Source organism: Electrophorus electricus, chromosome 1 (genome assembly GCF_013358815.1).
Source record: "Electrophorus electricus isolate fEleEle1 chromosome 1, fEleEle1.pri, whole genome shotgun sequence".
NCBI lineage: Eukaryota > Metazoa > Chordata > Actinopteri > Gymnotiformes > Gymnotidae > Electrophorus > Electrophorus electricus.
In genome coordinates, this window is record NC_049535.1 from 7,103,896 (window position 1) to 7,121,009 (window position 17,114).

The window sequence follows — 17,114 nt, forward strand, 5'->3', positions numbered from 1 at the left end:
TTTCCCCCCCAAGATCTTTTATTGATGATGGGCGATTTGGACCATTGTGTAAAGTCTACTCCAGCACATCCCAAAGATTCTCAGTGGGGTTCTGGTCTGGACTCTGTGGTGGCCAATCCATGTGTGAAAATTATGTCTCATGCTCCCTGAACCACTCTTTCACAATCTGAGCCAGATGAATCCAGGCATTGTCATCTTGGAATATGCCCGTGCCATCAAGGAAGAAAAAATCCATTGATGGAATAATCTGGTCGTTCAGTATATTCAGGTAGTCAGCCGACCTCATTCTTTGGGCACATAACGTTGCTGAACCTAGACCTGACCAACTGCAGCAACCCCAGATCATTGCCCCCACAGGCTTGTATGGTAGGCACTAGGCATGATGGGTGCATCACTTCAGCCGCCTCTCTTCTTATCCTGATGTGCCCATCACTCTGGAACAGGGTATATCTGGACTCATCAGACCACATGACCTTCTTCCATTGCTCTAGAGTCTAATCTTTATGCTCCCTAGCAAATTGTAGCCATTTTTGCCGGTTAGCCTCACTGACAAGTGGTTTTCTTAAAGCTACACAGCTGTTTAGTCCCAATTCCTTGAGTTCCTTTCACATTGTGCATGTGGAAATGCTCTTACTTTCACAACATATCCCCTACTGTTGTTTTTCTACGATTTTATTTCACCACACATTTAAGTGATCGTCGATCATGATCATTCAAGATTTTTTTCTGACCGCATTCCTTCCTCAGAGATGTTTCCCCACCGTCCTTTCACTTTTTAATAATGCGTCGGACAGTTCTTAACCCGATTTTAGTAGTTTCAGCAATCTCCTTGGATGTTTTCTCTGCTTGATGCATGCCAATAATTTGATCCTTCTGAAACAGATTAACATCTTTTCTACGACCACAGGATGTGTCTTTCGACATGGTTGTTTAATAAATGAGAAGCTACTCACTGCATCAGTTAGGGTTAAATAAGTTGTTGCCAGCTGAAACATAATCACCCATGCAGTAATTAAACAATAATGGTAGGCTCTTACCTATTTGTTTAGTTAAATGCAGGTGGTGACCTTTTTTTTTGGCCAGGCAGTGTGTGTGTGTGTGTGTGTGTGTGTGTGTGTATGTGTATAATTTATTTATATAATCACAAAGCAGCTTTACAAATGAGCTAGCCAAAGTCAACAGTGGCAAGGAAAATCTCCTTGATAAATTAAGAAAAACCTTTACAAGACCAAGACTCAAGAGGTAACCCATCCTCCATTGGGTGGCCCAGCTAGAAACCAGTCCATGCTTTATTACATTACGTTTAGTCCAAATAGCCACTTCTGTGTAGATGTGGAGCTTCAGTTATGGTCAAAGCAAAGCAAAGACAGCCACACACATTATGGTGACTGGAGAAAGCAAATGTCAGCATGAAAGGAAAGCCAAATCCTGGACATTTTAGGTACATTAGAAACCCAAGATGGACACATTTTAAAGGTCCCAACGAATGTATGGTCTCCTTATTTTTAAGCCCTCCCTGGTTCCAGGCCCAACAAATACAGCTGCAGGCTGAGCAGCTGTCTCACCATTCCCATACCGTTTCCGCGGAACCTCCTCTCAACGGAAGTAGGTGAGCAGCAATGTGTTGACATGTTATGATGTTAGTTGGAATAATTGCAGTGGGTCTGTGGGAATTTCTTTTTTAACTATGAAAAAATAAAAATAATTATATCCCCTTCATTAATTTGAAGACTGTAATTATTTCTACATAATTAAATGCTTATGTATTTTTTGTTTGTTTTTTTGTAATAAATAGGGAAATATAAGTATTAAAAAATGATAATGCTAGCTAGCTACATGTGTTTTTTTGGCCATTTAGGGGCCATTTGAGACATGACTTCAAAACTGAGACTAACTTCACTTCTTCCTCTGTTCTCAGCCTGACAGCTCATCTAAAAATTAAACATTCAAAGTCATTGTGTCAATGGGTCCAATTTAATGTTGTTTGATAAATGTCAGTGTAATAATATCAATGTAATGTTCAGATTCTGACACAAAAATAAATACAAGAACATACAATCAATGCAATGAAGACACGATTTGTGTTACATGTAAGTTCATTGTTATTCTTAATATTCTCAGGTGAAACGATGACATAGGTACAGATGGTCTGATGTTTGCTTCTGTGCATTATATTATATGTACCAATATGTTCTTTTCTAACTATTTTAAGTTCCATGTCATAAAGTCTTTTACTCCAGTCCATGGTGTTGCAGGATGTCTCACATATAACAATGTAGGTTTGTGAAATCTGTGGTCTTTGGAAGAGAACATTTACGTTCTCATCAGTATGTAGTGGAATTAAGAGTGCTTGTCCAAGAGCAACTGGTATTGTCCTGTGACAAGCTGAAAGACAAAAGGAGATTTAAATATTAAATGGTGAGTACAATAGCTAAATATTTGAAACACTATGAATGTCACAAAAGCCAAAAAAACATATCATGTCTGTTTTTTAGCATATATTACACACCCATGATATACACACGCACACACGCACACACACACACACACACACACACACACACACACACACACACACACACTGTGGAAGTCCATAATAACAATACCTTTCTTGACAAATTGAATCAATTATAATATATAACACATTTTCATTACCAGACTCTAATAGGTTAAGACATGAGGTTAAGAAATTAATCTGAATAATACTTTTCCATAGTAAAATGAATATCCTACCTATTTCTTCTTTTTCCACAGTCCCCCCCCCCAAACGAAAACCCCATGACATAACAAAATGAATCTTCCACAACTGAATCCCCTTCCTCTAATTAACCTTTCCTATCAATATTCCTCTCCTCAAATCACATCAGACCTTTGCAAAGCAATGCCAGTTATTCTTCTACTGCAGTCCTGAGCCATTTTCTCTCTCTGTATCCTTTGGTATTTCTCTTTCTTCTTGCCTCTGTCTTTTTTTTTTTTAGGATTATTGTTTTTTGCTCTGCATTTTTGTTTTTGTTTTTTTGTTTGTTTTTTCAATGCTGTCTGGGGTATTCAACATTTTTGCTTGTGTCTCCCATTTTGTTTTATTTGACTGTGCTTTGTTTATTTCTGCCCGAACTGATCTGGATTCTTTAGCTTTTGATCACTACCTCCTCCCTGACTCTGCCATCTGGACTGTATATACCAGTATTTCCCTATTAAAAGCTGCATCATTGTCATATCCCTTGCTACGCCCTCTAGAGTCCCCTGCTACGCCACTCTTCCTCACACACACAAAGGACTCTTGCGTTTAGACTCATTCCAAAGTCTATTGTGCTGAGTTTTTTTGCTGTTGATTATTCATCCTTTTTTGGACTGTTCTTTGACTTTGCCTTTTTGCCTGCCTCTCTTAACACTGTTTGCCCCTAATTGGAATTTAGACTTCTTTTTTAAACTTTGCTTCTTGCTTATCTCTCATCAATTGAGTCATTAATGTTTTGAATCAATTGAGTCAGGTCTGATTTGGGGGGCCTGTAGCTTCCCTAAATGTTATTGAGCACCCCCCCCCCCAAAAAAAAGCATGCATTATTGGTTTAAATCATCAAAAGTTCCTATTAATTCTATTTTATTCGACTGTGCCATCATGTCTCTAAATTGTCAATATACTGAGATAAAGAGCCACTAGGACCTAAGGGAGGTGCTGCTGCCACACAACAGCCATGAAACCTGGATTAATGCAAACATCTGAAAGATGTTTAGGGGATCTGTGACACTTGATTCACTGTGCACTGCTTTGCTAAAATCTCTACCAGTTTCAGTGTCTTGTGTCAGAGAATGTTCCTGAAGACTCTAACTTCAGCATAAAAGTAAATATCTAATTTGAATGTCTGTTTGTCTGAAATGAAATATCTTTGACACTCACTGATGATAAACAAATAATGTAACTACTTAAAAACCAAACTAAAAACTACTTTTGCTTTAAACAATGCAGCAGTTAGGGCAGGTGTTAATGGATGGCTGTTTTTCAAGTTTGCATTTCTCCTGGGATGCTTAGCCTCCCATTCAGAAATGTTCAGTGATGACCCTATCTCTGATATGTGTGTTTGCCCCCATCAACCTTGTTTATTGTAATAAACCAATTCTATCTTCACTCCCCCTTGTTTCAGTCATTGCAGTCATTAGATTGCACTCCCTGTAATGCTGAGAAGTGGTACACAAGCTTTTTTACTACAGTGAGATAATATCTATAGATAAACTTCGACATTATAATTTGATTTCTTTATATTTGTTTGTGAAAAAATATATTACTGCATATGAAATTCTGAATCAAATATCATACCAAGGTCTCTTTTTCAAGCACGTTTTAATCAAAATAGTGCAGTATGATTATAAGAATTCCTGTGAATTCCTGTGAATATTAGCCTTTGATGTACTTAGATTCAATTAGTACGATTTGAATTTTCATCCACAGAAAGTTTCCATCTAAACTCTTTTTTAAATAATGAATGATATATCTGGATTTGTTTAAAGATATTTTTTGTGGAGATTAAATTATTGTATTTATTCTTAAAAAGATTTTACTTTTTTTTTTTACAATTGTTCAAAGGATTTTGCAACATCTTAGTTTTTAAAAAAAGATTTGAAAAGAGGTTACACCATGAAATCTCAAAGAGATAGTCTCATAGTGGCAAATCTGAACACTGGAAACATTATTCTAGCTCTTGTTTTGTTTATCATGTATGCTTGTTCACTCCTTGTTGGCTCTTTGACCCTGGACTATCCTTACGACTACGACACTGTATTTGCCCCTAATAAATCTCTATTTTCCACACTTGCGTCCGCCTCCTTACCCCTTGTCATTACAATATATAATAACTTTTTACAGTTCTCCAAACTAATAAGGTAACAACATGAGAATAGAAAGCATGAGGAAAGTGAAAGTTTTGAAAATTATTTACATAAAACCATTGATATTAAATATAATGTGGGGAAGAGCTGATCTTTGATTTATACCCCACCATGATTATTTAAGCTTACAATGGTATGTTAACATTTAATGGTTAAAAAAAACACATGATTTATTCATTTTATTGCTATTATCACTAATGTTCAAAAGTGTTCATTTTTATCAAATTCCTCAATAGTGAATTAACTCTTTTACTGTTAAGAATATCATTCATTTAAAAGTTAGTTAATTCAACGGTGTAGGTATGGCACTGACATATGCTCACTATACCTGTAAGTTGAAGTGTCACGTGCTTGACATTGTTGTCCATTTGGCATGTATATGTGCCATTATCAGAGAGATACGTTTCACTGAAATGTAGAGAGATGTTGCCCTTTCGGATCTCGGAAGGTGTAACAGTAACTCTTTGTTGGAAATTCTTGAACTTCCTTAGAATTCCATTTTTAATGCTCAGCACTATCTCATCTCCTTTAGTCCACTGCAGAGTAATGTCACTCTCAGGTGTGTTTCTGTTTATACGTGCGTAGCAAGGGAGTGTTGCTGCATCCCCCAGCATCACATATGTTGCTGGCAAGCTGGCTGTGAACAAAAAGAACATCTTTCAGAAATTCTAGCTCTCAAATAATATAGGTTTATAGATGATTACTTGAATTATATGATAACCACTTACTCATAATTTTTAGAGTCCAGCTGTTCAAGTGTTCATTTTCATACCAACACTCATAGGTGTCATAGTCACTATAAACTGTGGGAGAGATAGTGAGTGAAAAATTCCCCTTCTTAAGCGTCCCATTGTCAGGGAGATGCACGCGGTCTTCAAAACCTCGGCCAGGCTTAAAAGTCCCAGCAGAATACTGAGCCACCATTTGGTCTGATGTGCTCCATTCTACCCTTCCTGGATAGTCTTTTTTCTGTTGTCCTTTACACAGGAGTGTTACTGGATCCCCAAGTTTTACTTGTTTCACATTGAAGGAAGTTGCTAAATACACTACAAAGGGAATTTTTGGTTTAAGGGAAAGAATTGAGTGAACTGAAAATAAGAGTAATTTATTACCAGATTTACAAAGAGTTTAACAAAAGACTTAAATGTTACTGAAAATAATTATTACTTACCAAAACTGAATAAAATCCAAAAACATTCCATAGGTTTTACTAAATGCAAAGTAATATTAATTAATTTGGAGGAAATTTTATTCCACCGAATAAAGAGAGTCGAGGAATCTGTTTTCTTTTTCCTAGTTTTGTTTTGCTTGATCGAACAATTTAGCGTTTAATGTATATAAGATACAACCACACAAATACAAGAAAAAAATCCCGCTGTAAAACAAAACACGCATTGATATACAAAAGACTACTAATAAATGAGTTAAATCGATAGATAGATATATATAATATTTATTAAGACTGTCGTTCCTTTACATAACCTCACCTGACTATTGATCACTTTCCATTTTGCCACTTTCAGTTTTGACAAACCGAAAGTATATTTTCCACGAGTATTTTTCTATTTTCCACATCGACCATGAACAAAAGTTTGTTCTTCATGAATGTTGTTTTCTCTTTCTTCTATTTACCATGAACATGTATGAGATGTTTCTTCTAATATTATATATTTAGGACAATGTAGCAAACAAGCTACACTCGTAATAAAAGTTCAGAATCTCAGTTTAAAATTGCTAATATTATGTCGATTTTGTTGGAAGTTTAAGCTGTGTGAAGAGAGGAATTAGCAGTTCATTGCTCAGATCTATCAATTGTTATTGCATATGTAAGGTTCTCAAAGAACAACACAAAGCCTGTTGGATATTTGTTTATTATGTTAAGACTTTTTAACCTCTTAAACTAACCCCTGTTCGAACACATGAATTGGCTTGCTTCTAGTTAAAATTAAAGATATATAAATCCTATGAACAAGCCAAGAAATTGCCTTTTGTGAAAGTTCTATTTGTGCGTTCAGTCTTGGCCTCACACCTGGGTCTTGTTTAGTCTTGTTTCTTTGTCTATTTAAACCGAGTTAGTATTTGTTGGTTTTTGTAAATATACATGCGGTTATTGTAAATGTGCATCCTACTATTGTGGTTAATTCCATTATTGTAAACATAGATGCTGTTATGTTTTTATGTTATTGTTTTGCTATTGTTATTGTTCATGTATCGTGTTTGCTTTCCTTTTGATCTCAAGTCTCTTGTTTGTTTCGGTCGTTTTCCCGTAATTTTATTAAAGCGTCTCACTGTTCGTGTATCTGACTTCCTGCCTCGTCCCTGCCTCAACGTTACACCCACAATTGGGTATAAAAATGGCTGATGTATAAAAATACCTTGATCTTGGGATGAAGATAACGACATGCAAAAAAAAAAAGCATTAGTCAGCAAGAAATTAAAAGAAATTAAAAGAAAACTCTTCAAGCAAAGCAAATAAATGCTAATGACCTTGATATTTACTTAACTTTTATATTAAATTCCAAATACTCTTGTAGAATATTTACAGAATTCAAAATCATTAGCAACAACAGAAGTTTAGCCAGGTTTGTATTTATTTACTTTGAAATATTCCTCTGGTAATTGGTATCAGTATTTGTCAGTACTTCCCTGAAATCAGGGAATCAGAAAAAGTTGTGTCTCACTTTCATAATATTACACCAGTGTAGCTGTATGTTGTAAAATGTGTTTGCCTACTCTGCCTTTCAGCACTACTGAATATTTCTCACAGTGAATGCAATTAGATCTCTTCAGCCAAAACCAGGTATCCCAAGTGACATGTGAGGCATTCACTGTGAAAAGCTACACCCAGTAGCCTGGGTAACTGTTCCCTAATCAAGTTTAACACATTGTTACATTATTGTGGGTGTGAGTTTTTAAATCATTACTACAGACAGAACATGGCGGCCTAAATAAGAGATATTTTTACCATAATAAAAATGTCTTATCATTTCAATACATTTCAGAAATTGAATCAGTGCAAGTCAAAGTAGGGTGTTGTGGGCCTTGCATGATGTGTCATTTTCAACCTCTAGACTCTTCTTTGTCCACTCTTGAATGATGAATTCTGTGTTTCCATCTGCCGTGTCTTTAGGTGCACAGCCAGCACTACTGATACCATTATGAGAAGTCCAACACTGATAGAGCCAACAAACCACATGTAAGGGAGGACAAGGGCAGACTCTGTGATGTCAAGGTCTGCAATCGCTGTAAATTAAATGAAAGATATGTTACTTGTTTTACTACAATATTTTATCTTTACTTCAGGGTCTTTTAAGTCAATGCAAAATGTAAGATGCATTGTAATTATATTTTTTGAAAGATTAAAGATTTGTCAGCAATGAGGAGTGTCTCGAATTTAACCAAAGTAATATCAATTTTATATGAAGTGCTATTTAAAATATAAGTTTTCATTATTCTCCAAGACAGAATGTGTACTAGGTGTTATGGATTAACCTCTAATCTTCAAACCTACAGAACTTCTTACCCATATGTGTCAGGGGAAGGCTTGATGGCTCAGAAAAGCTCATATCTTTAGTAGCAATGTGAAAAGAATGTAAAAAAGTGCTGTTTAGATTCTGTTTTGTGCTGTTTTTATGTTTCATCATATGACAAATATTGCCACTGTAAATTTCCTGTGAGATTAGGCAAAACCATTTTAAAACCACTTCCTCAGATGGCAGTACCCATTTCTTTTTATATATCTGTAATTGTCATGATAACAGCTGTAATTACATATAAACTTTGAGTAGTTAAAATAAAGCATAATTGACAACAGCAATAATAAAAGTTAGATTTAATCCCTGACAGAATACTGGAAGACACAAAAATCACATCGATTTTATACTCACTTAGATACAGTCTCGTGCCCACTCCAAATGTCAGTTTGCCCCTGATCCTGCCAATACAATAGTATAAAGCAAGATCATCATTGCTAATGTCTCTGATTTGCAGGTTGTTGGTTTGACTTGAGTGGTTGACGACTGCAGAGAAGCGAGGGTCAAGGCGGTTCTTCAAGTAGACACTTCCATCATGTTCATTGGGCCCTGAAACAAGCAAGCCCTCTGGTACTCTGTCAATCCTTTGCCTTACCCAGACGGTCTCCACATTAAAGGATATGTTACAGTGGACACTTACAGTGTCACCCTTTTTGACTGCTATCCATTCCACTGATTCAGATAGCAGCCTTTCACCTGAAAAAAGCACCAAGCAGAATCAATAGTTCATACTTTTGCCCTCGCCACTTGATCAAATGCATACCTTTACAGAATCTAATAGATACATGACTTCTTTTCATGTACTGTCACTGTCCTAGTTTGCATGTTTAAAGATGGGCACATACCAAGAATTAAAAAGAACCACAAAAGCTTCATTTCCTTGTGCTCACCTTCATTTAAATAACAAAGGCTACATACAACAAAGGCCCTTTTGTCTATCTTCCTGTAAGATGCCTGAGTAATCACTTAACACAGAAGTTTGCGGTTTTTGCCACGTAGACAGGTTTCCTTTCAGCAGAGCTCCCTTAGTAGTTATTACATACGTACCATAACATTTGGACTCATTTGAAGTATAAGCATTCTGAAAGTACAGTAGAGAACCAAAAAAAAGAAGAATTTCAAGAGCAATTTATTTTTTCCTGATTGTTCCTGGTGCAGTACTTCACACACAAAGCAGGTATTGTAGCTGGAGCACCATAAATATCTGATGCAGTTCATGACATTTCAGGAACATCCTCTATTCTCAGATCCTGCTTAGGTTAAACTACTTTTTCAGATATTAAAAATAAAATATGTACAGCCACCGTAAGCATGACAGGGTTAGAAGCTATACGACACTAGGGGGAGCTAGGGTACCACACTAAACACTTTAGAAAAAAAAAACAAAAAACATATCACCAAATCAAACCTAAGTACTAGTTGAGAGTTTGCGCTTCCCCTCTCTGTAACTCCACCACACACCCAAAATCTGTGTCAAAGATCAGTGGGATGTTTGAGTTTGTCTGATATCAGTTTCAAAGGCGCACAAACCTGTAGATGCATCTACATTACAGCTGTGAACTTTAGGAGCAGAATCCTCCACTGCTCCACTTAGTTTGATTCTTGAATGTTCCTCTTCTCTCTCTCTTAAGACTAGAGAAGAACAGAAAGAAAACATACAAGAATTATGTAAGAAATATTAGGCATAGAAAGATAAAAAAATCTTCTAAGTCATAATTGCATTGCATTGCATTACACATCTCTCCCTCCTTCTCTTCTCTTCTGGTTCATTGTGTCACTTCAATAACTGTCATGATGAGCTGCAATGACTGCTTGGTTAACAGTTTTAATAGTATCAAATGAGAACATCCCCACATCAGGAAAAAAAAAAACCCACTCCTGTCCCTTATTCAGGAAATTAAAGGGAGTCAGACAGATAGAAATTGCATGCATTAGCACATTTATTTGTGAAACACACATGAGTGCACACATATATAGATGCATCACACTTGACAAGACACAAGCATCAGCTTTGTCCTAGATGCACTTGACTACGAGAAATTAAAGAACAATTAAAGAACTCTCATTCTAACAGTTATTTGCAAATGCCATATATATAAATATATATAAATATATATAAATATATATATATATATATATATATATATATATATATATATATATATATATGTGTGTGTGTGTGTGTGTGTGTGTGTGTGTGTGTGTGTGTGTGTGTGTGTGTGTGCGCGCGCGCGTCTGTGTGTGTGTGTTTGTGAATTGTGTGTGTATGTATTGGATGTTGGGGTACATCATTGTTGGGGTGGAGCATGCATATATGGAACAAATGCTACTGCTGATGGGGAACACTAAGACAAGCTAGGCTTCAGTTTCTATTATACCTTAAAAGGGTTGGTTATCCAGGGTGCCCATTGCAGTGTCTACACTTAGTGGTCTCATTAATAAGAACAATTGTACAACCAATTTACTGGAATTCTCAATTCATCACTGCTAGGAGTACTGCTGAGCAGATATTATTTGGATGGCAAACCATTCTCAACACAGTCCCAGCACTGACATGTGCGGTGGCACACTGAGAGTGTTGAGCTGGTTCACGTTCATGAGGTACAGCAGTATTGCAGCAGTACACAGGAACTCACACATATAGAGGAGGCTGAGTACTATCCTTGACACTGGGCATACTGCATTAACAGAGCAATAACTGATCCCGGCTCAGTCATGAGATCAAGGTCTGCCTGACACCATGGCAATACACTGCATCATATCTCTAGACATAATGGCTTTTCATAATTGCTTGTCATTTAATGGTAATAACCAGACTCTAGTTATCATATTTTAACACACACACACACACACACACACACACACACACACACACACACACACACACACACACATGATTCATCTATCATATAAAGCTATACAGTCCTTTAGTGTGAGGAAGAGGTTGTCTTTCTCATAATTCTCTCATACACACACATTGTACAGTGAATAAGACCTGTAGACCAGCATTTACCAAAAGATAAGGATACTTTTTAAAAACTTGTTGTGAAACGTAAATGACAAATAAATATCAAAAACTATTAAGCAATCTGTTGCTTAAACTGTTATATCATTACAATGAAGTCTTATGTATTTTGTTTAATTTTTAGTATAGCAATATGAGTTGTGACTGCAGTGAGACATGAAAACAATTCATTAACAAGTATGAGAGATCATTTCAGGGGCGTCATTAGGGTCATGCCGTGCAGACATACAGACAATAGCTCACATTGTTATGATATCACTTTTACCATGTCTGTTTCCCCCAGTGTCTGCGCAGGCTCACACATTAGCCTTGTTCTTGAAATTTCTCTAGGTATGAGTATGTGTGTATGCATGTGTCCATTCGTGTGGGTAATGGGGCGTAAACATGGATAGACCAGCAGAAATCAGTAAAGCCTACAACCATATACAATATTGAACATAGGTGCGCATCGGCAGTGCTAAGGATATGATTTTGTCCTCACATAATTTAGCTTAAGCCCCTACCTAACACCTTATCCAGCTAATTAAAGTCTCCAAAGGCCTTCAATTAATACCTTGAATATTAGTCAATTCTGGACATTAAATCCCGGACCGGGTAGAGCTCACTCTTATGCTTAACTAGGAGTTCAAGGATATTATATTTGTCTAAATTTCCAATCAAAAATCTACCCTTCCTTACACTGTTTTACAACTTAATTTAAAAGACAAAGAGGCTCGTAAAATTATTCATTAATAATTATTCTAGTCTTTGTCATATTTTCAAAATTTGAACCCAGCAAGTTGTGTCTGTAGGCCTAATTTATTGATCAATTCAGTCATCCATTCGTGTTCCCTCAAATGGGGGAACTACCTAGAAACATTTGGCAACCTTGGTGCATTATGGTCGTAATGCAGCTAACTGCAGTCCATGAAGGTTGTTTTCCACCTACCACGTTTTCAACTATGTTTAAGGGAGCCTGAAGTTTGATAAGGTAAACAATTCGCATATAGAGACTAACTATACAAAATTTAAATATATAATACATTTTGTATGTAAATGTAACTGAAATCAGTTCACCTAGCTAGCGGCCGCTTCTGTTTTGTTGTACCTTGAGCATTATGAGCAGGCCTAGAATTTGACCTCCTATTTTCCTGTTGAGTTTGCCGAGCTAGCGATTCATACAACGGTTACATGGCGGCGTGGCCATCGGATGTTCAAGGTGTGCTGGTAGATTTTTGAAATCGTCAAGATAAATGGGCGATTCAGCAGCAATATTTGTTAGTATATCAGTATAACTGTTAGCACAGTTAAATATCTCTTATTAGATTATATTCCCATAGAATAAAGGGGAAGATCGGTCTGTGTTAACTAAGTCTTAAAATAACCAGTTTGTTAGCTAACGCTAACTGTTCGTCAACGGGGAGAATCTCTTAACAAACAATTTACAGATCAGTACATAAACAAAAACGAATTACGTAGGTAAGTGATGGCAGACAAACGAACACATTAGACACTGCATAAACATCCTCCACGCAGTAGTTAGATTAACGTTTTTGGTAAAACTTGGCTGCGTTATTAAAACATGGGCTACCAGTCAACTCCTACATTGTGCTATAGCTACAAACCACATAAGCAAAACGTATTAAAAGATGTTACAACAGCAGTAGATTTTGATAAAGAAAAAACAGTATACCCAGATTAAATAAAAAAGGTAAAATAGAAATTTGTCAGACCTAAAGCACAGGGATTGTAGGGTAGTTTATTATGGGTCCTTCCGCATACTTAGGCAGAACCCTATAGTTAAAATTAACATTCAGCAAATAATATCAAGTGTAATTGAATATTTTGTATTTTGCTGTGTAGCATGACTTCCATTTTAGAAGATAATGAGGCACCTTGAAATTTATATTTATTAGCCTAGTTGCTTCTTTGAGTTTTTATTTTTCCTCCATGATCTCAACTGCAGGATTGGAGAATGAGCAGGGCGCGTGGCACTAAAAAGAGGTTGCCCCCAGACAAAGCTGAGGCCACTAAGTGTAACGATGAGAGGATCCTAGAAGAAGTGAAGCAGCTCTTTACTAAAGTGAGAAGTTATAGTCCTCCAACTGGGGTAGAATGGTGCCTACCCGACTCCAGAGTGGTACTTCAGGACTGTCCCTGGAACCACCCACCGCTACAGGCTCTAAAACAATCCCTGAATGAGGTGAAGAATCAGCTCAGTGACAAAGACCTGGCAGTGTGGCACCAGCACACCTGCTCTACCAACCGAGCAGGCACCGTTACAGCCCACCTTCGTGCGACTACCAATGCAGAGCTCTGTACTCAGGCCTGGGCCAAGTTCTATGAGATTCTGGGCACCTTCAGACTCCTACCAGAAACAGCATTGCAGAATGGAGAATTGAACTCTGTACATTTGTGCGAAGCCCCTGGAGCATTTATTTCAGCACTGAATCACTACCTGAAAACCTGCTGGCCACACTGTGACTGGAACTGGGTCGCCAATACATTAAATCCATATCATGAAGCTAACAGGCGAAGCAGCACTATTGCAGATGACAGACTCATTGTACACACTCTCCCTTGGTGGTTTTTTGGCTCTGACGACACGGGCGATATCATGCTGCAGAAGCATTTGGTGGAACTGCAGGGATTTGTTAGCAACATGCACAGTGTGGACTTGGTCACTGCGGATGGGAGCTTTGACTGTCAGGGAGACCCGGGTGAGCAAGAGAGCTTAGTGGCCCCATTGCAGTACTGTGAAACAGTATGCGCTCTGCTTCTACTGGCACCTGGTGGTTCATTTGTCCTGAAGATGTTCACGCTGTTCGAGCACTCGTCTGTCTGCCTGCTCTACCTCCTCGTCTGCTGCTTTTGCTCAGTTCATGTCTTCAAACCTGCAACCAGCAAGTCGGGAAACTCTGAGGTCTATGTCGTTTGTTTGGGCTACAGAGCTAAATATGCCTTGCGGTCACTGCTCTCAAAGCTGATCCGTAACTACGGGCCAGATCTGGCATCCATGGCAGCACTATTTCCTTACAACTGTATTCCAAACTCTTTCCTCAGGCAACATGAGGAGATCTGTACATTTTTCCATGCAATGCAAATTGACACCATCCAGGAGAACCTGTCGCTCTTTTCTGGCATGAGTGCTGAGCAGCGCAAGTGGCTGGACCAACTCAGAGAATATGCCTCTCGGTTTTACATGCAGCGGTTCCAGGTGCAGTTCCTCCCTAGGAAGCGATGGGTATGCCGAGGTGGGTCGGTGGGTTCGGGGAAGCCATTTCAAAGGAAGCAGATGGGGTCCTTTAATCAGCGTAAGGAAATGCAGTCCAAGGAATGGAGGCTGCGCCTTGCCCTGGGAGCTTGCCGGGTAAGGGTTGAGGAACATTTCCAGCCTTCTGAAGGGCATGATTATGTCCTCAGTGGCCCTTTAGATGGGTGTGACTTAGATTCATGGTTTACTCTGGTGGGAGCAACCCTGCCAAAAGTGTGCAGTTCCACTTTCTGTGAACAGGAATTGTTGGATCTCCTTAATGAAGCTCTAGAGGAGTGCAAATTGGGCCTGGAGGGACAGCCTCTGGCTACAAATGCACCGGTGTGTAGCTCTTGCTGTGCTCAGTCTCCCACTTCCATATTGACTGAGGTCTGCAACCTTCCAAATATTACTTCTTGTTTGGTGGTGGGTAACCTTTCATGGCAGCACTTACCCCTTTCAAAAGACATGCTACAGCCACAGTTCTATCCGGGGCCTTCCTACGAGGAGGTGTGTTTTTCCACTTTGCACGATGGAGATCCAGTTTATCAGCATGAGCTTCTGAGCTGTGTGCTGTCTGCCCTACATGACCTTGGTGAAGGATCGGTGCTGGTGGTTCCGCTGTGTTCGGCTTTGACTCGTTTCTCTGCGTGCCTGGTTCTTGCACTCCACCTCTGCTTCCACTCCATTAGTTTCCGCTGCCCATCCGGCGGACCTCCTGCCGTGCTGCTGTGTGTAAGCTTCACAGCCTTCCCCCGGTTGAAGACCATTCTCCAGGAGGTCCTGGACAGAATGAGGCATCTGGAGCAAGGTCGTCAGCTCCTGCAGTTTGCACCCACTGCAGAACTAATTGGAGGAGCACTGTCTCATTTCCTGTCCAGCCTCAATAACACTGTGATGAGACAGCAGCTTCATATGCTGCTGCAGACTGGAGGAAACAGATAGCACTGCCCTCCGACATACTGCTTCTGATGCCTTCTTGACTCCGCACTCTTAATATTCTATTGTGTTTAAATGGCTCATTAGAGCCCAGGAACCAGTTATGTAGTGGGTTCCTAATGTATTTCATAGATTTTGGAGTTTCTTTTCCTCTGATTGTCAATGGTGTGCCTACTCAAGGTGATTAGAAAGCACCAAGATTCTTACTTTTACATGTTGACTATGTATGCTTTATTTTGTGTTTAGCACCTAATCGAGTATAAATTCTATATTCTTTATTACATTTTGGATTTATTTATATGAAGTTTGTAAATGTTTTACACTATTTAAAATGATGCTGTTTAAGTTGACTTAATTACTAAAAAGAATTTTCTTTACTGGACTGTATTTGTATACACAAAAAGATTGGGCTGTTAGGAAACCTTAAGAGCCCAAGTTATCCAGAGTGAATCTGAACACTCAAATAGCCTAGATGTATAAAGAGAATCATTTTATTTTTTGACTGGTTCAGTTACACCAAAATACTTTGTTTACATTTTGTTTGTTTACTGCTCAGACATGACATGGGAATAAAGAATGACATGTTTATATATTGTCAGTGTTTTGCATAAACATTCAGAATTTAAGATATCCCTGTATGCATTTTTCTTTTGCTGTAAGGCATTTCTTTTAGTCTGGCAGTTAGATATTTGTTAGATATTAACTCGTGTTTTTCTATCACTAGTAAAGGGAGAGCAAAAGAAACTGGAGGAAATACATTGTGAAAGCTGCCAACAGCTACAAACTCTTGCTTCACTTGATGCTCAAATACATTCATATGCACTGCTTGTATGCAAATTACATACATGCTGTAGCTACTACAGAACACTGCCTGGGAGTCACTATGCATGTTCACTGGTAATTATCATTGAGTCTTAGCACAGCCGTCAAAGTCTTGTTAATTTTCTGCAACATGTTGTCAGAACTGCTTTATTAAGTTTTTTTAAGAACACAAAGCCGTATGTGCTCTTTAGTATGATTTAGTGATGTTTGTGTAAGTGTGCGTCCCTGGCATCAGTCACACATAGAGCAGTGGCCTAAGAGGGAATGATCTTTAATATCTAAAGTTGCAGGGGGATTTTCATGTGGAACAGGAAAAAATCTATATCAGTCCAGTTGTCTAAAGCCTTACAGTCCAAGTTGACTTTTCACACTACCAGAGGAAGCATGTTTTGTGTTTTTTTTGTTTGTTTCCTCATTTATCAAAACATCCATCCCCAGCCAACATGATCAATCACTGTCAATTATCAGTTAATCTTTGGTTAATTAGAGAGATTGTGTTCTTCCCCCATTCTGTGTGTGGTATACACTTTTGTAACACTTATGAGTGCACACAGTTCTTTTGTGTGTGCATGGATTTCTAATTTGCAGGTGCTGAATTGACAGCCTCCACATTCACATTAGCTCTGTGGTGCTTCAGTAATCCTTACCACTCTCTGTGGCCTCCAATTAAAGGGACTTC

At 38.2% G+C, this 17,114-nt stretch overlaps 2 protein-coding genes and 1 gene segment (V, D, J or C); 1 reads left to right on the top strand and 2 right to left on the bottom strand.

The window, feature by feature from the left end:
• Positions 1-1,961: 1,961 nt before the first annotated feature.
• Positions 1,962-6,375, bottom strand: LOC113586075. Its single transcript, XM_027023933.2, has 4 exons — positions 6,056-6,375; positions 5,613-5,930; positions 5,213-5,521; positions 1,962-2,385 (listed from the first exon to the last, which is right to left on the bottom strand). Exons 1-4 carry the CDS (start codon positions 6,084-6,086, stop codon positions 2,021-2,023), a joined length of 1,023 nt encoding a protein of 340 aa, XP_026879734.2. The 5' UTR covers positions 6,087-6,375; the 3' UTR covers positions 1,962-2,020.
• A 1,092-nt stretch (positions 6,376-7,467) lies between these two features.
• On the bottom strand, positions 7,468-9,355 carry LOC113586067. The segment is given in 3 exon segments: positions 7,468-8,127; positions 8,772-9,113; positions 9,263-9,355. Coding segments are annotated over 3 exon segments (549 nt in total).
• A 2,959-nt stretch (positions 9,356-12,314) lies between these two features.
• On the top strand, positions 12,315-16,239 carry cmtr2 (cap methyltransferase 2). Its single transcript, XM_027023932.2, has 2 exons — positions 12,315-12,412; positions 13,388-16,239. Exon 2 carries the CDS (start codon positions 13,397-13,399, stop codon positions 15,617-15,619), a length of 2,223 nt encoding a protein of 740 aa, XP_026879733.2. The 5' UTR covers positions 12,315-12,412; positions 13,388-13,396; the 3' UTR covers positions 15,620-16,239.
• The last annotated feature ends 875 nt before the right edge of the window (positions 16,240-17,114 follow it).